The sequence below is a fragment of the Phascolarctos cinereus genome, unplaced genomic scaffold, assembly GCF_003287225.1.
Source record: "Phascolarctos cinereus isolate Bilbo 61053 unplaced genomic scaffold, phaCin_HiC Scaffold_726;HRSCAF=1367, whole genome shotgun sequence".
NCBI lineage: Eukaryota > Metazoa > Chordata > Mammalia > Diprotodontia > Phascolarctidae > Phascolarctos > Phascolarctos cinereus.
The window spans coordinates 389,541,844-389,563,495 of NW_027556098.1; the positions used below are offsets into that span (position 1 = coordinate 389,541,844).

A 21,652-nucleotide genomic window follows, 5' to 3' on the forward strand; every position below is an offset into this window, starting at 1 on the left:
CCCCTTCTATTTTCCTGTAGAGCAGGATAGACTTCTGTACCCCATTTCCTGTATTTCTTATTTCCCAGTTGCATGTGAAAACATTTTTTTTAAAACATGTGTTTTTAAAACTTTGAGTTCCAAATTTTCTCCCTTCCTCCCTCCCCACCCACCCTCATTGAAAAGGCAAGCAACTCAATATAGGTTGTACATGTGCAGTTATGCAAAACACTTCCTTAGTAGACATGTTGTGAAAAACTAACTCTATTTCCCTTAATCCTATCCTGCCCTCCCATTTATTCTATTCTTTCTTTTGACCCTGTCCCTCCTCAGAAGTATTTCCTTCTGATTACCCTCTTTCCCAATCTGCCCTCCTCTCTATCACCCCCCTGCTCTCTTGTCCCCTTCTCCCCCTATTTTCCTGTAGGGTAAGACAGATTTCCGTACCCAATTGAATGTGTATGTTTCCCCCATCTTCTTTGACATTTGTGGTCTGACTAGGTGTCTACCACAGAAAGAGCACAGGAAACTTCGTGTGATCTTTCTGGTCTAACTGGGTTTCAGTTATCCTATGTGAAAAATAGGACTAGTACTACTGCCTTACTTTCTTTATGAGATTATGGTGCTGGAAAGAGAAAGCATTTGTTGAGCACCTAATATAAGACAGACAGTATACTAAGTGTCCGGGCGTACAAGAACTAGACAAGACAGTCCTTACTCTCATGGAAGTTACATTGTAATGGGGAAAGTGAACACAGAAGGAGGGGCTGGAAGGGAGGGAAGGACTACTACCAAAAGGAAGTCTAGGGTGTATGCAAGGTGAGCATGGCTGGGGCCCCTCATGGAATGACAATGACAAGAGCAGGCCCCAAGTTGGGGGGTCAGCTCCTGTGCAGGGACATTGTCCCTACTCAGCCCCCACCTCTCCTCAACAGTCCTTGACCACAACATCTGGCTTCGCTGTTGTAAGGAAGTTCCTTCCAGTAACTTTTGGCCTTCAGTCTACCAGCTGAGAGTCAAGAGAGGTTCTGTTGGGCCATAAGAAGATTTTTAGTTCCAGATATGCTCACTGAAGAGTTTTCTCTTCCCCTACTGACCCTTGTATACCTGGGAAATTTGGCCCTGGGTAGGTCAAGAGGTCAAATTTTCCATTCTCCCCAACCACATCTAAATGCCAGTAAAGGACATGGGTTCTAGAACAGTGTAGGGCCTGGTGGGTCTCAGGCCCCAGAAGTCTTTTCAGAGTTGAAAGGGTCCTCATTGGCCATCTAGCCCAAGTAACTCCTAAAAAAGAATATCTAGAACAGATGGGTCAAACATGGGGTCAGAGGGGCATGGAGGCAGGTCCTGAATCAGAACCAGAAAGAACTGGGTTCAAACCTAGTCTCTGACACCTACTGGTCATTTGACAGGCCAATGAACATCTTAGTACCAACCTACCAAGATTATGAATTCCCTATCTTGAGACTCCTTTCCCCCCTCATCCCCTTTGCCTAACCCAACATAATTTTATGACATTTTTTGAATGCTTGGAAAGATGTTGAAGTCTACCATCACCTCTGCGTAACCGAAAAAGTGATGGGAAGATGAATGGTGAGGTGAAGTGGTCTGCAAGGTGTCCCAGGTAAAACAGAAAAGAGTGCCAGCATTAGAACAATGGAATTCCACAATGACTCTGGACAGCATTGCTCCTTGCATTTCTCTCTCTCTCTTTCTTTTACAGGACATGTAAAAACACAAAACTGACTTCTACTCAAGGCTACAGAACTCGTCTTTTTTTTTTATTATTTTAATTAATTTATTTTGATTTATCAACAATCACTTCCATAAGCTTTCAAGTTTAAAATTTTTCTCCCCCTTCCTCCCCACCTCCCTCCCCAAGACGGCATACAATCTGATATAGGCTATACATGTACATTCCTATTAAACATATTTTCACATTAGTGATGCTGTAAGTAAGAATTAGAAGCAATAGAAGGAACCACTAGAAAGAGGAAACAAAACTCAACAGAAGAAAAAAAATAGCAAATAGTATGCTTCAATCTGCATTCAAACCCCATAGTTCTTTCTTTGGATGTGGATAGCATTTTCCATCATGAGGCCTTTGGAGATGTCTTAGATCCTTGTATTGCTGAGAAGGGTTAAGTCTATCAATATTAGTTATCCTACAATGTGGCTGTTATTGTGTACAACATTCTCTTAGTTCACAGAACTAGTCTTACTTTATATCATTCCTCCAAATGACCTAAGTTCCCCTTCCAGTTTTACTATGTATCCTCTACAGGGAGGATGGCCTCCTGGGTGGTTCTCAAACAAGATACAGTTATCCCTTCCACATTGTGGGGGTTAGGGGCGTGGCATCTCCTCAATCTGGAAAATCCACATAAGATTTTTTGGTCCTTCCTTCGTGCCATACCAGAGAAGAAATTTTTTGGCTTCCTGGATTTCCTTCTTTTATTCTTGATGTTATATAACATTATACGTATATTTGATGCATTTTTGAGTTCCTAAACTTTTTCCATGTAGCCTTCTGGCCTTCATGAGACGCCCCCAAAATTCCCATTTCATTTCTTATGCTGACCCGTGATATACCGAAACCTGTAATAGGGAAAGTCATGATGTAGAGGGGATAGCTGTACTTCATCTCCTGACTCTGGGCATTTCCTTTGGCTGTGCCCTATGCCTGAAATCCTTTCCCTCCTCCTCTCAGACTCTTGGCTTTCCTGGCTTCCTTTGAGTCCCACCTTCCATAGGAAGCTCTTCTCTGTCTCCCTTGATTCTAGGGCCTTCCCTCTATTGATTGTCCCCAATTGATTCTCCGTATAGCTGGTTTATACCTACTTGTTTGTCTTCCCCATTAGACTGAAAACTCCTTAAGGGCAGGGACTGGTTTTGCTGTATCCCCAAAGCCTGGGACATTGCCACATTGTTGGTGTTCAGTCATTCAGTTGTGTCTGACTCTTCATGACCCTGGGGACCACAGCACTCCAATATGGCCACGGAGTTTTCTTGGCAAAGATACTGGAGTGGTTTGCCATTTCCTTCTCCAGCTCATTTTACAGATGAGGAAACTGAGGCAAACAAGGTAAGTGACTTGTCTAAGGTCACATAGCTAGTGTCTGAGGCCAGCTTTGAACTCAGGTCTTCCTGACTCCAGGCCAGTCACTCTATCCATTGCACTACCTAGCTGCCCTGTTTTGCATATAGTAGAAGTTTAATAAATACTTGTTGAATCAGATTAAATTGAATTACAAGCCTAATGGGGAATATTCCCGTAGTATGGTAGAAAGAGCATGGGCAGTGGAATCGGAACATCAGGATTCAAATCATATCTCTGATATGATCTAGGTGACCTTGGGCAAATTAGCCTCCCTGGGCCTTGGTTTCTCCATCTGTTAAATGGGGGGATTGGATGAGATGGTCTCCGAGGCCCCTTCTAGCTCTAAGTCTATCATCCAGTGAACTATATGTGAGGGAGGGACAAAAGAATCTGTTGTATGGTGGGAGGGGCATGACTGACAGGGGGAATCAGGGAAGGCTTCCTGAAGGAAAGGGACTTGAACTTTACTTTAAAAGGGCCAAATAAAGGAATGAGTGAGGCAGTGAGTTCCCAGTCACACTAAGTGTGCAAGCAAGGTCTGGATAACCGACTGTCAAGAGAGCTATAAGAAGGAACTGTTTACAATGTGGGAGGTTGAGGTAAGGCTATTTCACATCAAAAGATGCTTACGAACCCCAGAGGCTGGGAGTGGTTTTACCAGGAAGAGCCCCAAAGCCTGAGAGACCCTTTGCAAACAATCCCACCTTGGGCTGGGCTCAGGAGCGAGAAATGCAGCCAAGAGTCCAAGGAACAACGTGGCTGTGAAGCAGGAAGGGACCTCAGGAGCTAGCTAGCCAACTCTCTCATTATACAGAAGAGGAAACTAAGGGTCTAAGAGATTATAACTTGTCCAAGGTCACAGAACTATTAAGTAGCCGAGGTACGGTTTGAACCCAGGTCCTTTACATGTAGGGCCAGAATGCTTTCTCGTGTCCAACACTCTCTCCTACAGAACCCCATCCCATCCAAGCAATCAATTGAGAAACATGTATTAAGCACCTACTATGTGCCAGGCACTGTGCTAAGCACTGAGGATACAGAGGCAAAAGACAGTCCCTGCCCTTAAGATGGGGCAGCTAGGGGGCGCCATTGTGCACAGAGCACTGAGCTTGGAATAAGGAAGACCCATCTTCCTGAGTTCAAATCTGGCCTCGGACACTTACTAGCTGTGTGACCTTGGGCAAGTCACTTCACCCTGTTTGCCTCAGTTTCCTCATCTGTAAGATGATCTGGAGAAGGAAATGGCAAACTGCTCCAGTATCTTTGCCAAGAAAACCTCAAAGGAGTCACGAAGAGTCCTACGTGACTAAAACGACTTAACAAGCCCTCAAATTGCTTACAGTCTAATAGGGGAGAAAACCTGCAAAAATGAGATAGAGACTACAAGCTACACAGAGGATAACTGGGTGACGATTATCAGAGGGAAGGCAGTAATCAGAAAGGAGGAGGCAGAGCCTTCCAGGCATGGGGGACAGCCAGAGAAGATGTCCGGAGCTGAGAGACGAGGGTCTTGTGTGTGGAACAGCCAGAAGACCAGCGTCACTGGATGCGAGAGCATGTGCTGAGGACCAAGGTATAAGAAGGCTGGAAAGGTAGGAGGGGGCATTGAATGCCAAACAGAGCATTCTGTATTTGATCCTGGAGGCAACAGGGAGCCACAGGAGTTTATTGGGGGGGGGGTGACATGTTCAGACTTTTGTTTTATTAAAGTCACTTTGGTGGCTGAGTGGAGGATGGGCTACAGTAGGAAGAGACCTGAGGCAGGCAGACCCCTCCCCCAGCAGCTTTTGCAATAGTCCAGGTGTGAGGCGATGAGAGCCTGCATAAGGGTGGGGACGGTCAGAGGAGAGAAGGGGGCGGCTACTCATCCCACAGAATCTCTGCATTCTGGTAGCAGCACTGGGAGCCAGCCATCTCTGGAGCCCCAGGTACCTCTGGTTCCACCTTATTGTTGCTAATAGGATGCAGAAACTGGTGTACGGTAAGCTGAGAGGAGTCGCCTGGAAAGAAATGTGGGTCAGAAGGAGCTATTGAATGTCTGGGCCTTTAGCAGAGAGCAGCCACCTGGGGTTACATAGCCACACCAAGATGAGCAAGGACACTTTCTTACTGAATCGACCAAGACAGCACTCAGCCCAGGGCCTCTCCCAAGGCAGGTGCTTAATAAATATTTGCTGAATCGAATGAATTTGAATCCAGTCCATGAGAATGACAGCTCCTTGTAAGTAGGGGGATTTTCCCCATTATTAGATTTTATCTCACCGTCTAGCACAGATGCCTGGCTTGCAGGAACCGCTTAATGATCCTTAATTGGAATTCTGCACATTGGCTCTGTGACCTTGGGCAGTCACACAATTTTGCTGGGCCTCAGTTTCCTGATTTGCAAGTAATACTGTCTTGGGCCCAACTAAATATCTTATTGGAATCAAATGAAATGATGGGCTTTTTAAAAGTTGGGGGTCATTTATTTATTTTTTTAGTGAGACAATTAGGGTTAAGTGACTTACCCAGGGTCACACAACTACTAAGTATCAAGTGTCTGAAGTTGGATTTGAACTCAGGTCCTCCTGACTCCAAGGCCAGGGCTCTATCCACTGTACCACCTAGCTGCCCCTAGCTAGGAGTCATTTAAAAGTACATGACGAGGGGAAACATAAGGCCCGTGAGCTCCGTGAGGGCAAGGACTGTCTTTTATCTTTCTTGGTGTCCCCCAGAGCTTAGCATGGTGCCTAATATAGGCCTGTTGCCTTATCGCTCTGCCTGCCACATAGTTGCTTAATAAATATTTGTTGACTGACTAACTATGGGAGGATATTAATTTTTAATGAAAGAGAGAACCTCATATAGCGGGTACAGGGTAGGCTTTGGAGACAGGAAGACTTGGGTTCAAATCCTGACCTATGACACCCACTGGCTGTGTGTCCCTGGGCAAGTCACTTCTCAGCATCCCAGGCTACCTTTTAAGAGCATTGTTGCTTGTCCTTCATTTTTGAAGAGGACCAATGATATCATGGGTGATGTCTTGACTTGTGCGTGAATTGGGTGTAAGCGAGGCAGAGCTGCACAAATTCATCGGCCTTATTCTCTCTGCCAGAGTTGTCAAAGTTCAGTGGCAGGACAAAAGTCAGGGTGACCAGGATGCAGTGGATGACCTTGGCGTATTTGAGGCCTGACCAAGCTCTAAGCGCTCCACGTGGCCTGCTTCAGCTGCCTTCGCGGCCACTGGAACAAATTGTTCTCATCTGCCCATTTCACCGGGGGACGTCTTCCGTGCTTGGGGTAGACATCCCCCTAACTCACTGACAGGTTTCAGACCTGTCAGTCATCCTCACCCTGGCTTAGCCTGTCTGCCAAGACGGTATTAATGGAATGTGGCTGCTGCACATGCCACAGTTTCTTGGAACCACAGCTGAGAGTTGAGTAGAACAGGTGGGTCCCAAAGATGGATGAGCAGCCCTGAGAAGGGCTCGGCAGCCCCCCCCCCCCGAGCTGCTAGCCTGCCCTAAACATCCTGCATGCCCCTAAGAGTATTGTCAGAGATGAGGAGTGGCTGACCCTGCATCTTCTGCATATGCAGTGTGCTTTCCAAACCTTAAATACTCTATAAAAACATTAGCTATTATTACTAACCTATACAAATTGCCTTACAACACCTTAAGGTGCTATATAAATGCTGTTATTGTTATTTAAGTCCATATTATAGCTATTATTATTTATTTTTAATAGTAATAATTATTATCATAACCTGAAGTTGCTCAGTGATGAAATCATGGTTCCAGGCCCCCCAAATATTAATAAACACATTTACAGACTGATTTCTGTTGTTGTATAGTGTAATTGTTATAATATCCCATTTTACAGATGATGGAAACTGAAGTGCAGAGTGACTTAAGTGAATTGTCCAAGGTCTCATAGCCAGTTGGTGTTAGAGTCAGGATGGAACCTAGGTCTCTCCTTGTCCAGCATTCTTTCCATCGCTGATTATTAAACAGTGTAACTAGACTGTGGGGCCTGCAGGGTTACCAGAGCCATCTCCCAAATATCTACACTAGCAAAGGAAAGCACAGACATAAATAATCCCATATTAACTCCCTCAGTCAATTTGATATTTACCTATGTGATATTATAATAGTCATCATAATACTGATTTTTTTTTTATCCGACTGGTGATTTCATTGATATAAGGAACTCTCATTGCAGAATTCCCTCTTCTGATGCAGGTTGGCACCTTCTTGGCAATTTATAGTCTCAGAGTTGTCTGGGAAGGTGACCTGGCCAAGGTCCCACAGCCAATACAAGTCGTGGCTCAGGATTTGAGCCCAAGTCTTCCTGACTCCAAGGCCATTCCCATATTTACTACGCTTGGTTCTGCTTATTAATAATTTCTAATTTTGCACTTAGTCTCATCCTTAACCCATCTTCTCTAATTCTCTATTATGGTAATTATAGTTGACACTTAAATAGGATTTTATTTTTGCAAATCAATTTCTACACTTTATTTCCTCTGATCCTCACAATATCTCTGAGAGGTATAACAGATATTTTACACAAACTCCAATTTTTGAGATAAAGAAACCGAGGCCCAGAGTAGTTGGGTGATATGTCCATGATCACAGCTGGTGTTAGAGGCAAGATTCCAGCCCAGGTTTATCTAACTCTTAGAAGTCAGATTTCCTTTCTTCTCTGTGCTCATTTCAGGAAACATTAAGTTAATCCTTCTTTGACATGGAACCAACTAAGAGATGGAGGGTGGTCCATAAGTGTTTTGGGGGTAGGGGAAATGAGTATGAGGGATTTCAAATGTCTGTAATCTACAGAGATTGTGTCAAGGTGGTCCGGGTAAATCCAAATTAAAAAATCAGCAAATGTGTTAAGCTCATTCTAGGCACTGGGGATATAAAGAGAAATAAGCTTACATTCTCCTGGGGGATTCAACTTGGTTTTTTTTTTCCTTTGTAATCCTAAATATTTTATTTTATACATTTTCTCCATATTAGTTATGTTGTGAAAAGACACAGAGCCAAAGGGAGAAAAACCATGAAAAAAAAAAGTGAAAAGCAGTATGCTTTGATCTGCATTCAGATTCCATCAGTTCTTTCTCTGGGTGTGGATAGCATTTTTCATCATGACTCCTTTGGAATTGTCTTGGATCACTGCATTGCTGAGAACAGCTAAGTCATTCACAGATGATCATTGCATACAATATTTATTGTATACAATGTTTTCTTGGTTCTGCTCACTTCACTTTGCATCAGTTCATATAAATCTTCCCAGTCTTTTCTGAAACCATTCTGCTCACCCTTTCTTATAGCACAATAGTATTCCATCGAAATCATATATCACAACTTGTTCAGCTATTCCCCAGTTGATGGGCAAGGGATATGACTTATACTCCAATACTCTACTGTATTTGTGCCTCTCATCCATCCATGCCTCCCCATCCTGTATGGCTCTTGCCCTCCTCTGAGTTTGCCACAGGGAGTTCACCCAACCTGCGGGTAGCCTTCCCTGAAGTACTTGGGCGACACATCCTCATCTCTTGAAGGGGGTTAAGAATAGTGCCCACCTCACAAGGTTGTTGTAAGGTACAAATAAGATAAAGATTGTAAATACTAGTTATTATTATCCCTTTCCTCTTGCTATGTGACCAGCCCATATTCTTTTTTGGATCACACATTTATTTGACGACGTTCTTTATTCATTATTTTATGACAGTAGGCAAACACAAGACAATTTGGAGAGTGCTAACAGCTGGGGGTGGAAAGGAATTGAGAGAGGGCCTTGTGGCACCTGAACTGAATCTTAAAGGGAGCATAAATAAATATTTTGAAAAGTGATTTGATATGTATTCTAGGCCCATTTATTCTAGGTCCAGGGGCCTAGAGAAAATGAAATTATCTGGAGGCACTGGAGATAATGACATTCTGACTCTGGGGTCAGTTAATGATCTAGTTTAATTGAAATAGAGAGTGGGTGCAGGGGATAATCGTGAGGCAGGCTGGGGTCAGACTATGTCAGGCTGAGACATTCCTATTGCATCCTGGAGGTAATAGTGAGCCACTGAAGGTTTTCAGAAGGGGAGAATGGCATGGTCAGGCCTGATTACTTTGGCAGCTGCACTGAGGCCAGATCTCATAGAAGGGAGAGTCTATCATTGGGAGTCTAAGCTGAGAGGTGATAGGAGCCTGCATTCAGCCCTTTCCAGCCCCCAACTCACCAGGCCATCCTGGGACCAACCCGGTTGTAAGGATGAGGCTGCAGAGGGTTAACAGTACAGAGGCCAGCAGCCTATGTGCAGACAGATGCCCCATCCTCTGCTCCCCTCAGCAAGCCATCTCACCCGTGCTCGCCTCCCTGTCACTTCTTGGTGCCGTCACTCTCACAGCGACTGCCTTCTCTACTCTGCAGACTGCTGCAGCTGAGCGAATCTAACCACAGCCCAAGTGAGCTAGCTACAGATCACTTCAGAATGAGGGATGTGCTCTGATGCACATTTCTCCTAGTAACCAAGAACACATTGCTCTTATTAACCCCTGAGCTTTTTGGGCTCAATTTCACTCACCAGAGGCCTTGAAATGGCTGTTCTTCCTTTCACTCAAGCCTCTATTCTGCCTTCTGGGAAGCAAGAAGAGGCAGGGTTGGAGCCATCAGGGTCTCACCCCAGCACTGGGCTCTGTTTTTGTCTCTGCAAAACCCCAGTGGCCAGTCAGCAAATGCTTCTACGCCCTGGACCCTGGGATCACACTGACCTCCTTAGCTCAGGCTAAGAGGGTCCTAGGCCTTAGAGATGCTAGTCAGTTCAACTCCCTCATTTTATCCACGACGAAACCAAGGGCAAAGACATGACTTGCCCAAAGAGACCCATGTGGCACAGCCAGAATCTAAACCCTCTCCTCGGCCTCCCAAGGCTTGTGGTTTTTTTTTTTTAATTCTTGCATTTCATTCTTGCAGCTAGAAGGGACATCTCCCAGCTCTTGCAGGAGTCTTATCTACAGCCTCTAGTCTCCGACTCAATTCCTCCACTGGCAGTCAGATCACAACCTCAGTAGGGCAGCTTCGGCTCCTTCTAGGGAACTAGATCCGTTTTCAGACAGGAAGTTCTGAGGCTGAGCTTCCTCCATCTCTTTCTTGCTCTCCTAGTCCCCAACACCCTCACCTTGCCTCCTGCAGGCCTGCCTCCCCAATCTACTACTGCCCTGTCCTCTCTAAGGCAGCATGTGAGATTTGGGGCACAGCCTCTGGCCCTGACATAGATTTAATTTCCAGTTTGGGGCTCCAACCCATAGATCTGGACCCTAGTCCCTGGGTGCAGCTTCTCCCGTGCTCCCTCCTTCTTTCAGGTAACATCATTAACCTGATAAGCCTCGAGGGTGTGGGTGGCAGCCTGGGGGAGAGGTCACATTGCTTCTACTACCACCCTCTTCTGGACTCTGGCAGAGAATCCAAGTTTTCCTCTGTCCTAGGATCACAGGATTTAGAGCCAGAAGGGACCTGAGACATCATTTGGTGCCTCCCCATTCTGACCGCCCCATTTTTCAGAGGAGAACACTGAGGCTGCCCCCAGGAACCACAGCTGACAGGTTTGACCTCAAACACCTTTTATTTGGCTACTTGCTCCAAAGAGAAGAATCTGAGGAGGAAAACTGATGGCACTTGAGCAGGAAGGTGTGGGGTTCAAAGCAGCAGGAGGGAGGGGGAGGGGGGAATCCTGAGAATGGCAGCTCCCACCAGGAGCTTCTGATTACTCGTTAGTGTAGGCAAGGCTTGGCCCATGGGGGCTATTAGGAGAGAGGGCAGGTGGGGGAGGATACCCAAGCCCAGGAGGAGGGACAGCCCTTCACCTAAAGGGGAGGGAGGGGGCTGGTGTTATCTGGCTGTTGGGGAGAGGGCACTCTTTTCCTTGATCCCCATCTGCCCAAGTTGAATCCTGGGGTCTGATTAGGCCCTAGGCATTTGGGTCCACCTTGAGGCAGACCCCACATGCCACCTCGCCCTCCTGTGGACAATTCAGGATCAGCAGGACCTTGCCTGCCCTAGATTCACCTAACTCATCCCACTCTCCACCCAGGGTCTTCCTTGGACCTCTGTTCTCTCTGGGGCTAAAGCACCATCTGCCTGGGGGACAAGGTGTCAAAGAAGAATTAAGCATGGAAACTGGCCTCACCCTCAGTGGGGGGGGGCTGGTCCAGCAATCTATCTCCCCCCTCTCTCTCTCTCCCAGAAGCTCTTAATGGCTCCCAGGGCCACAGCTGATAAGCTCAGCCCTGGTGCCTTTTCAAGCCTTAGAAAGGAGAGACTGGTGATTAGAAATAGGGGACAGTGAGAAGGACTGGAAAAGTGGGGGAGAAAAGACAGTTCAAAGCGGCTGGTGAGTTAGCTAGTCAACTCGCCACTATCCGCACTAGGCTGGGAGGATCCCAGACTCCAGCTTAGATCTCAAACCCCCCTGTGCTCCAAAGCCCCCGTGAGCCTTCCCCTGAACTGCTCTCCAATTGTCCCAAAGAGGTCTGGGCGACTTCTAGGTCCTTACTTACCCCTTCTCTGGTCAGAGGCACTAACGAAGAGAGGGCCTTGGAAGCAGGCAGCAGAAAGGGACCTGGACTTTAGTCCTGGCCACTACCTCTCTGTGTGACCTTGGCCAAGTCTCTTTCTCTCTCTGAGCCTCAGTTTCTTCCTCTGAAAGACGGACATGCTGGTATCTGCCTTGCTTTTCCCATGGGAATGAAATATTCTCGAAAGTGCTCTCTAGAGCACAGGGGTCTCTGTGCAATAATCATAATAATTCTCATTTCTATATTATCCTTAAGGGTTACAAAATGCTTTCCTCAGCACCATCCTGGACTCATCCCCATTTTACAGAACAATAAACTGAGGCTCAGAGGAATTGCAGTGACTTGGCTCCAGGTCACACAGGAAGCATTAGAGCTGAGAATTCAAACCCACATCTCCTAACTTCAGGTCCAGTGATTTCTTTCCAATGTATCACGCTGCTCCGATGGCAACCAGGAATCATCATGCGATGGAGAGGGGCCTGGATAATGTACCTGTCAGGCTCACAGTCCCTGGATAATTGAGAGTTGACTGTAACAGCAGTGCAAAGAAGGAGGACCTAGGATGATGGAGCTGTTAGAGAAGAGGAACAGAATGGAGAATGTTAGAGCTGGGAGAGGCCTTAGAATACAGAGTATCAAAGCTGGGAGAACCTTACAACAGAGAATGTGGAGCTGGGAGAGACTTTGGAAGATACAACGTCATAGCTGAGCAGGACCTGGGGACAGAATGTTAGAGCTGGAAGAAATCCTAGCACAGAAAATGATTGGACAGGATGGGGCTTTAAAACATAAAATAACAGAGTTGGGAGGGGCCTTAGAAGAGATGTCAAAGCTAGAAGGGTCCTTAGGACACAGAAGGTCAGAGGTGGGAGAGGCTTTAAAACCTGATGTCAGAACTGGGAGGAGCCTTAGCATAGAGAATGTCAGAGCTGGGATGGGCCTTGGAACACAATGTCAGAGCCTACAGAAACTTCAGGACATAAAATGTTCAAACCAGAGACCCTGGAGCTGGGAGAGGCCTAAGAACACAGATAGAGCTGGACAGGACCTTAGCAATCAGCCAGTCTAATTCATTTTATAGATGTGGAAATTGAGGCCTAGAGAATGGAAATGTCTTGCCCAACTTCACTGAGGTAAGAAGTCACTGAGCTGGAAGGAATATACCATGTCCAGCTGCCTCCTCTTAAAGGCCCAGACTGAGGGACAGCCTCATGAAGCTTACTCACCAGTAGGTCAGGGTACAGCAGTGGTGGGCTGTGGGTTGACTCAGGTCAACTCGGGACCAATGGTGATGCTACTGTTGGTAACTCGGGGACCATACCAGCCTGCCCAGTAGTGTGTGTCTACTCCTCCATGCTGAAACCAGATATAGCGAACACCAGGTGGATAGTTGGAGAATGTGTGGGAGACCTGGAAGAAGGGAAGAGGAGGAGGGCTGAGGGAGAGGGTCTATTCAACCCCGGCCCGAGGAAACCAACCCAGGGGAGCAGGGAACCAGGGGACCAAGGCTATACTTAGCATCCTATGAGTCCCTTGTGAAGCCACTCTACAATCTATGTGATTTATTGGGATAGAAAGTTAGGAAGGTGCTTAGAGATCATCTTGTCCAGGGGTTCACAATCTGTGGGCTCCAAGGCCCTGAGTCTCAAGGTTATTTTTTGAGAAATGAATATTCTACCAATTAATGGCTATCAAAGGCACAACTACCATCAAAGGAATTGGCTGCAAAACATTTTGATGATAGGAAGAGGCCCTATACTCACAAAAAGGGCGGGGAACCATTGTTGTGGTCCAGCAATGTTAAAAGATGTGCCAAGAATTACATTGAATTTATACTTGGAACGACAGGCAAGCTAGGGGTACAATGGATAACGTTGAGCCTGGAGTCAGGAAGACCTGAGTTCAAATCCAGCCTCAGACACTAGCTTTGTGACCTTGGGCAAATCATCTAACTGATATCTGCCTCAGTTTCCTCATCTGTAAAAATGGAAATAATAATAGCACCTACATCCCAGGATTTCTGTGACAATGAAATGAGATCCTATTTACAAAACTCTTTCCAAATCTTTAAGTGCTGTAGAAACGCTGGCTATTATTATTATTTGTACATGAGAGTCTGCTGACTTTTCTGTGCTGTTGTCAACTGTTCAATGCACCTTGGCTCTTCATACCAAAGAATAATACTGTGCCATGTGTGGAAAAAAAAATTAGAAACCAATAGTCTTGTTTAACCCTCTAACTACAGATGAGGAAACCTAGGCCCAGAAAGAAGGAGATGTGAACTTGTACCCTCCACTTTTCCCCTTAAAAGCCACACAGACCACTTAAAGTACCTCTAAAGTACTTAGCATATACTGTTGTGTTACTGCTGCCTTATCCACTTAGTAGATTGTAAGGTCAAAGAAGATAGGGAATATTTATCTTTTCTGATCTTTACATAACTCCCAAGGCAGCAACTAGCCCAGGAGGTGTTCTTGTTAATTGTATTGTAGGTGGAAGAGCTGAGACTTGCCATCATCTGACTCCATGTTAAGCATTTCACCAATCCCCCTGGCCTCCGGTCTAGTGCTCCTTTGGCCGGGCTATGGAAGAAAGGATCTGGGCTGGGTGGTTCCCCTGGCCATCGTGGTCTTAGATACTGGGAAATCCCCTCCAAGTGAGAGGCCATTCTATATCCCACTCTTTCTCCTTCCTCACCTCTCTCCACTTGGCATCACTCCACTGCTGGATGGCAACAGGATCTGGCTGGAAGGTGCCCAGAGGCACATGCCCTGAAGACAGGAGCTGTACACAGACCTGATACTTGCAGCCACAGTCTTGTCTGGCAGCAAACCTGGGGAGGTTTGAGGAAGAAGGGGGCGTGGGTGGTGGAAATCAGGAACTGACTACAAAAGGGTGCAAATGCAAGGTGGTGAGAAGTGGGATGTTGAATTCAGAGAATGGTCGTGCCCTCAACATAAGCAAGAAGGATGGTTTAGGGGAAAGGCTGATGAGTTCTGGTTTGGACAAGATGACTCATCTAGGTAGAGATGTATAACCACTTATGGACTTTGGAGTAGTTTGGTCACTGGGAACTTGTTAAAAACAAAATTATGTAAAGCCTGTCTTTGTACCTTCCACTCATGGCTGTTAGTTCTTCCCCTGAGGCCAAGCAGAATGAATGTCATCCCCTTACCAGCAGCAGGCAAGTGCTCTCCACCCTGGCTGGAAGGGACTGTGACATACACATGTGTGTACCTGCCATGCAACACCATGCCTATAAATGTCTGTCAACAGACATTCACGTGAATTACTGAATGAGAAGAATAGAATCCAGAGGAGGTCCCTGGGGTATCCTCACTTTCTTCCTGCCCATATCCACATGGATTCCCTCCTGTCCTTTTGCCTACTCTCAGCAAGATCAGGGCAGGACAATCACTCAACTACTAGAACAATCTTAAGGGAGCCGGACACCTTCCTCCCACCATGACTCACCAATCCTTGACCACAATGTCTGGCCTAGTCCGGTCCATCAGCTCTTCCCAATATCCTTCAGCTTTCAGGTCCACCAATTGAGACTTGAGGCAGGTGCTGGGGGAAATGTATAGGGGGAGGGACCCCAGGGGAGATGTTCATCTCATGGTCACACTGAGGAGGTGTCTCAGGTCTTCCATACATCCTCGCCCTGTCCCTAGTCCCCAGCCCCTGGGCAGCCTGGTCACCATGAGGGATCCTGGGTTCAAATCATTCATTCCATGGCCCCCAGCCTGTGGACTTCTTTTGGGTCAGTCATCTGTGACAGGTGGGGCAAGAGGATGTGGAGATCCCTCCCCATGAAGCTCACCAGCTCCCTTTCCACCATCCACCAATAGCCCCTTTCCCTGGGGCCAAGACGGTCTCCCCACCCCCACCAAACCCAATTCTTACTAATAAGACGTGACAAAGTATTTCTTGACGTGGGAGTTGGGAAACACCCTCCCGTGGTCCCCCGGCAAGTCTTCCACTTTCCACTCATCTCCTCCGTTCACATCCAGGGTCCAAAATTCAAAGCCTTCTATTGGGGAGCAGAGCAAAAATTAGAGGGGGCAGCCTCCTTCAGGGCTGTGCTGAGGTTATCACCTCTGTCACCACCTGTCCTCACTGAGGCCCAGGGGTGGGGGTGGATGCTTGTTGATGAAACAGGATGACAGACTTAAAGCTGGGGGAGCATCTAGTCCAACCCCTTGATTTACATAGAAGGAAGCAGAGGCTGGGAGAGGGCAAAAGTCACATAATAGAACCAAGATTCCCACTCAGCTCCTCTGGTTCCATGCTCTTTCCCACTGAACCACTGATCTGGGCTTGTACATTGCCGTCCTCCCATTTAGAAGCTCTGAGGAACTCACTCCTTTACAGCCAGGTTCTGTCTTCCTCCCCTGCCTTCTCACAGTGACAGTGACATTAGAGGTGGGAGGTGGCAATGGGAGACGATACCTCTGAATGCGTGCTCGTGAGTCACTCTTATTTTTGAAAGGAGGGGGCTGTGAGGAGCTGGCTGGGACCTGTCTCTGAGCCTTCCCTCACCTGCTGGGTAATGCTTGATGATTTCTGCAAGGGATACCATGTGGCGTGCCTCATGGCTTGAGTAGAATCTAGATCACAGAAAAGTGCCCGGCAACAATGTTTATGATATAAGCCAGGCAGTCTCAGGCTCTGCGTCCACGGTGTGTGGCACATGGTAGAGAGTCACAGAGAGCCATGAACAGATTGCATTGTATGCTGTGGAGGGCTGGTGCCATTCATGACAACCTGTAGGTGGGTTATACTGTATCTCCAGAGTGATGAACAGTATTGGTGTCTACACTGTCCAGTTAGTGCCCTGTACACATGAGTATGGACTGTGGGTTTAGGAACACTCTGTGCTGGGGGGCTCCCCCTTTGTCTCCTTACCCCTGACTGGGGCTGGAGCCTGGACAGTGCCAACAGCTTGGGGAGAGGGGAAAGTAGGAAGGGAGAGAGAGTACTAGACTGGGGCTGGGAGAGGGTAGGCAGCTCTCTCTGGGGAAAGACAGAAATAAAAGACTCTACTTGACAAATATATGTATGTTATATAAAATATGTGTATAAATGTATACATACATATATACATACACACACATATATACACATCTATATCTATATATACACACAACAGTCACATACACTGTGAGTGTCTATACTAGGAAGGGCAGCTAGGTGGCGAAGTGGATAGACCACTGGGCCTGGGTTTAGGAGGACCCCTCTTTCTGAGTTTAAATCTGGCCTCAGATACTCACTAGCTGTATGACCTTGGGCAAGTCACTTCACCTTGTTTGCCTCAGTTTCCTCATCTGTCAAATGAGCTAGAGAAGGAAATGGCAAACCACTCCGGTATCTTTGCCAAGAAAATACCAAATGAGGTCCTGAAGAATCAGACACAACTGAAATGGCTCAACAATAACAAAATAATTTATATAGCACTCTAAGATTTACAAAGTTCACTGTGCTATGACTGACTTTGATGGACTTGGCTCTTCTCAGCAATGCAAGGATCTAAAACAACTCCAAAAGACTCATGATGGAAAATGCTGTCCACATCCAGAGAAAGAACCAGGGAGCCTGAATGCAGATTGAAGCAGACTATTTGCTCTCCTTTTCCTTTGTTGTTTTGTTTTATTGCTTCATCCTTGTGGTTTCTCCCATTAGTTCTAATTGTTCTTTACATCATGACTAATGGGAAAATATGCTTAATTTGAATGTCTAAGTGGAGCCTATATCAGATTGCATCCCCGTCTTGGGGGGGCAGGAGAGAGAGGGGGAGAAAATTTAAAACTCAAAATCTTATGGAAGTGAATGTTGAAAACTAAAAAGAAACAAATTAATTATTTAAAAAAAAGATTTACAAAGTTCTTTACAAATATTATCTCATTTGAGTCTTCCAACAACCCTGGGGAGTAATAGGGGTGATTATTGTCCCTGGTTTATAGATGATGAAACTGAAGTAGACAGAGGCTAAGTTGAGCTGCCCAGGGTCACGCAGCTAGTAAGTGTCAAGTGTTTGGTCTGAGGTCGGATTTGAACTCAAGTCCTCCTGACTTTGGGGCCGGTGCTCTATCCACTGCGCCACCTAGCTGCCCCTTGAGGCCAAATTTGAACTCCTGTCTCCTTCCTATTTTATATACTCCTGGCATAGACAACATTCAGCACATGCCATATATATCATAGATGCCTATACTATACAGCCAATGTCACGTACCCTATGAATACTATAATTATGTATGTTACCTACTGGTGTCTTGAACATTGCAAGTGTAGACAGTATGTAACCTGTGCCATAGATACCATGGTTGTCTGTCCTATAATGTATACTGTAAGTATCTGTATCGTTAAGTTGTCTTATATACTATACAGGTATAGGCCCTATGCAGTCTGTAGCATGCATTTCATAGGTATCTACACTATATACTTAGGGTTATGCATACTCTGAGTGTCTACTCTGGCCAGTTGGTATCACGTTCACTTAATGTGTCTATGCCATGTAAACAGAGACACAGCTTCGTGCAGCTGAATGCCCGCAGGACTTGGAGTTAGGAGAGACTAGGTAGGGTAGTCCTGCACGTCTTAGTTTTCTGATCATGGGCAAGTCACTTAACTTCCTTGTCTCAGTTTCCTTAGCTGCAAAATGCTGGATAATAGGAATACTTACCTTGAAGGGTTGTTGTGAAGAAACATACGTAAAGGGCTTTGTAAACCTTAAAGTGAGATACATATATTACATGATGTTCAGTTGTTTTCAATCATGTCTGACTCTCTGTGACCCCATTTGGGGTTTTCTTGGCAGAAATACTGGAGTGGTTGGCCATTTCCTTCTCCAGCTCATTTTACAGATGAGGAAACTGAGGCAAGCAGGGTGAAGTGACTTGCCCAGGGCCACATAGCTAGTTAAGTGTCTGAAGCCAGATTTAAACTTAGAGTCTTCCTGACTCCAGGCCTGGCAGTCTATTCACCTCACCACCTAGCTGCCCCTCTGCATATATGTTTGCATACAAATGTCAGCTAGTATTATATATGCCATGCCTATCTATACTGTACAGTACGTAGTGCACATTATAGCTACTCATTCTGTATAGTCAGAGTCACATACACTATGACATTTACAATAGGCTGTTGTAGTCACGTATGCTATAAGTGTCTACACTGGATCTCTACATGGTATAATGACTATAATGTACATTGTGGGGGTACATAGTATATTGATTTTCTGTATGGCATACTATAGGTATCTATACTGTGTACAAGGTACTATGAGAATAATGTATATTCTAGCTATCTTGTGCAGTTGAGATATATGCTCTAGGTGTCTACACTGTATGGCTACTGTGATGTATACTACTGATATCTACACTGTAGCTTCTCCATGGATAGACTCTATTATAGTACCAAGGACAAGGAACCCACCTTCAGCACAGGGGTTTCGGATCAGGTTCCTCCGGAGGCTGCAGAGGAAGTAGAAAACCTTCCAGTCAGACACAGGCTGGCCCCACTTCTTGGGAATGAAGCCCTCACGCTGGCACTTCAGCTTCCACAGGGACACCAGGTCGATGAGGTCCCTCCACAGGCTGCAGACTGGCCGGCAGTGCAGCAGGAGCTGCCGGGCTGGCACCAGGGAGAACAGCTCCAGAAGGATATTATTGGGTAAGTCATTGATGGAAGCCATGGTACCAATAGTCAGGACGGGCTGGGGATCTGCAAACACCAGACACAGGTCTGTGAGGTCCAGTGTCTATAATGGCCACGATCTGTGTTGGGGACACACAAAAATAGTGGAAACATGCCTGTAAAAGGCAGTGTCTACACTGACCATGGCTCTACCAAGTGAACGTATACAGCACAAATACTTTCACAGAAGTCTGGATTCTGCATTGCCCTGGGTCCAGGTGCTGGGACACACACACACACACACACACACACACACACACACACACACACACACACACACCCCTATGAGGAGTGCTGTCTTCAGGCACCATAGCCACAGTGCTAGGGATGGGTTAGGGACAAAAGCACAGCCACCACTTCAGAACTTTCATTTCCCATGGGTTCAGTTGTTATGTCTATGATTTTCTGATCTGTCTGTATCTGTCTGTCTGTCTGTCTGTCTATCTATCTATCTGTCCTCTTTCCTGAGCTATAGTCCCACATCATTAACTAACCGCCTATTCCAAACTGAATGACATTCTGTCATTTCAGACTCAACATACTGAAAACAGAACTCATTATCTTTCCTTCCAAAGCCACTCTTCTTTTAAAACCTACCCTTTTAATCATCTAGGTTCACAACCTTCAAGCTGACATTGCTGTTCCTCACACACAAAACTCCATATCTCCTCTCTGCCTCATGCCTGGAATGCCTTCCTTTCTTTCCTCTTCCAAATCCTTTACCTTAAGCTCAAGCAACATCTGGGGGTTGTTAACCTTCCTTTTTTATGCCATGGATCTCTTTGGCAGTCTGGTCAATCAATTACTTGGTCAATAAGCATGTATTAAGTGCCTACTATGTGCCAGGCAGTGTGCTAAACATTGGTGATATGAAAAGAAGAAAAAGACAATCCCTGCCTTCAAGGAGCTCGAAATCTAAAGGAGAAGAAAACAAGCAAATATGTACAAAGCCTATGGTTGTTAATAATGTTAAATTCATAAAATAAAATAAGGATTTGCAAAGGAAACCAATTATATTATATAGTACAATTATCAACATTAAAAAACAAAGGCTAAGTTTACAGACTCCTTTTCTTCTTTACATAAAGCTTTTCCTGATCCCACCCCCTGCTGCCTCTCCCTCAAATTATCTAGTATCTTTTTAGCATATACGTATATATGTATGTGTTGTCTCTCTTGGCTAGATCGTAAACCTCCAGAAGGCAGGGACTGTTTCATTTTTGTCTTTTGTCTCAGTGCTTGGCACATAGTAGGCACTTAATAAATGCGCCTTGATTGATTGATTGGCCCTTCAGAGTGGCGTCTCCCCGTTGACAGCGGGTATGGGCTGGAAAAGACCTTTACGCTCTAATCCAAATCCCTCATTTTACTAATAAGGAAATTGAGACCCAAGGAGGCGCGGTGACCTTCCCACAATCAGCCAGATTACAGTAAATGACAGAGCTGCGGCCCAGGCTCATGCCCCAATTCCATTCCATTTAAATATCATTAAAATGCATAGCATCGTTGTGCAGAGTCAGATTAGGAATTTAAAGTGATCTTTCGATATTCATATACATTTGACAGCCGAATATATACATTCTGGGGATTATTTGTATTGTGGATCATTTGTGTCCCGGGTCCCATTTCTATCAGGGATAATCTACAATTAAAAGTAATTGTGTGTACGTGTGTGTGTGCTCGTGTTCGTGTGTGGGCATCTGTTGCTCGAGTACTTTCGTGAATGGTATCCAGTTAACCGCAGTGAGATCTTGGGTAAGCTTTTGCCCCTCTGCGGACCTCAGTTTCCTCTGTTGTCAAACCAGCGGAGTGGGCTGGGTTGGCTCCCTGTCCTGTCCGCCTCTCGCCCTCCCTGCCCTCCGCAGTTCCATCTCCTGGTCCCTGAGGGCCCAGCTCCCTTGGCTTCTGCCAATTCAGCCTGGAAAATTACTGTCGCTGCCTCCGCCGCGCGCCCCCGCCCGGCCTGCACTGCGGCACTGCCCTTGGGGGACAAGGACCCTGGCGCACTAGCTCCCAGCTCCTGCCTCGGCCCCTCCGCAAGGCTCCGAGCCACAGGGAGCCGTGCCCCCTCCCTCTTTGGATGACTCTCTCCCGGCTCCCCATCGTACCGCCCCCGCCCCCAGCAGTGACCTCGACAACGCCGTTTGGAGACCCCCAGCATCCTGCGCGGCGGGGACCCCCTCCCAGCTCCGGGCGCGGCGGGCCGCTCAGCCGGCGGAGTGAGCGCTGGTCTGGGCTGAGGCCCCGCCCCTCGGCTCTGCAGAGTCCCGCCTCCTTTCCCCCTACCCCCCAATCCCAGGCTGCCAGGACCGCCCATTCCCAGGAT

At 46.4% G+C, this 21,652-nt stretch overlaps 1 protein-coding gene and 1 long non-coding RNA gene across 3 annotated transcripts; one reads left to right on the plus strand and one right to left on the minus strand.

The window, feature by feature from the left end:
• The first annotated feature begins 232 nt into the window (after positions 1–232).
• Positions 233–14,750, plus strand: LOC144454229 (uncharacterized). The gene is made up of 2 exons (XR_013482553.1): positions 233–10,659; positions 11,887–14,750. It is a non-coding gene; the product is annotated as an uncharacterized LOC144454229 (long non-coding RNA).
• On the minus strand, positions 10,661–21,551 carry LOC110199182 (F-box only protein 44). Of its 2 annotated transcripts, none has more exons than XM_020973926.2 (7): positions 21,457–21,551; positions 19,066–19,353; positions 15,538–15,664; positions 15,106–15,201; positions 14,329–14,464; positions 12,858–13,041; positions 10,661–12,202 (listed from the first exon to the last, which is right to left on the minus strand). In XM_020973926.2, the coding sequence occupies exons 1-6, from the start codon at positions 21,485–21,487 to the stop codon at positions 12,898–12,900; spliced, it is 822 nt and encodes a 273-aa protein (XP_020829585.1). In that variant the 5' UTR covers positions 21,488–21,551; the 3' UTR covers positions 10,661–12,202; positions 12,858–12,897. The 2 variants fall into 2 exon arrangements, with proteins under 2 accessions (XP_020829585.1, XP_020829598.1); XM_020973939.2 differs by having other exon boundaries at positions 19,066–19,406; positions 21,457–21,542.
• Between the last annotated feature and the right edge of the window lie 101 nt (positions 21,552–21,652).

What these genes read in the sequence shown, in the direction of transcription:
- LOC110199182 (XM_020973926.2), bottom strand. Translation starts at nt 21,487, where the DNA reads ATGCTGGGGGTCTCCAAACGGCGTTGTCGAG. An exon ending in CTCCAAACGGCGTTGTCGAG is followed by an intron (nt 19,354 to 21,456) that starts GTCACTGCTGGG and finishes TGGTGTTTGCAG; the next exon opens with ATCCCCAGCCCGTCCTGACT. An exon ending in TACTTTGTCACGTCTTATTA is followed by an intron (nt 15,202 to 15,537) that starts GTAAGAATTGGG and finishes CATTTCCCCCAG; the next exon opens with CACCTGCCTCAAGTCTCAAT.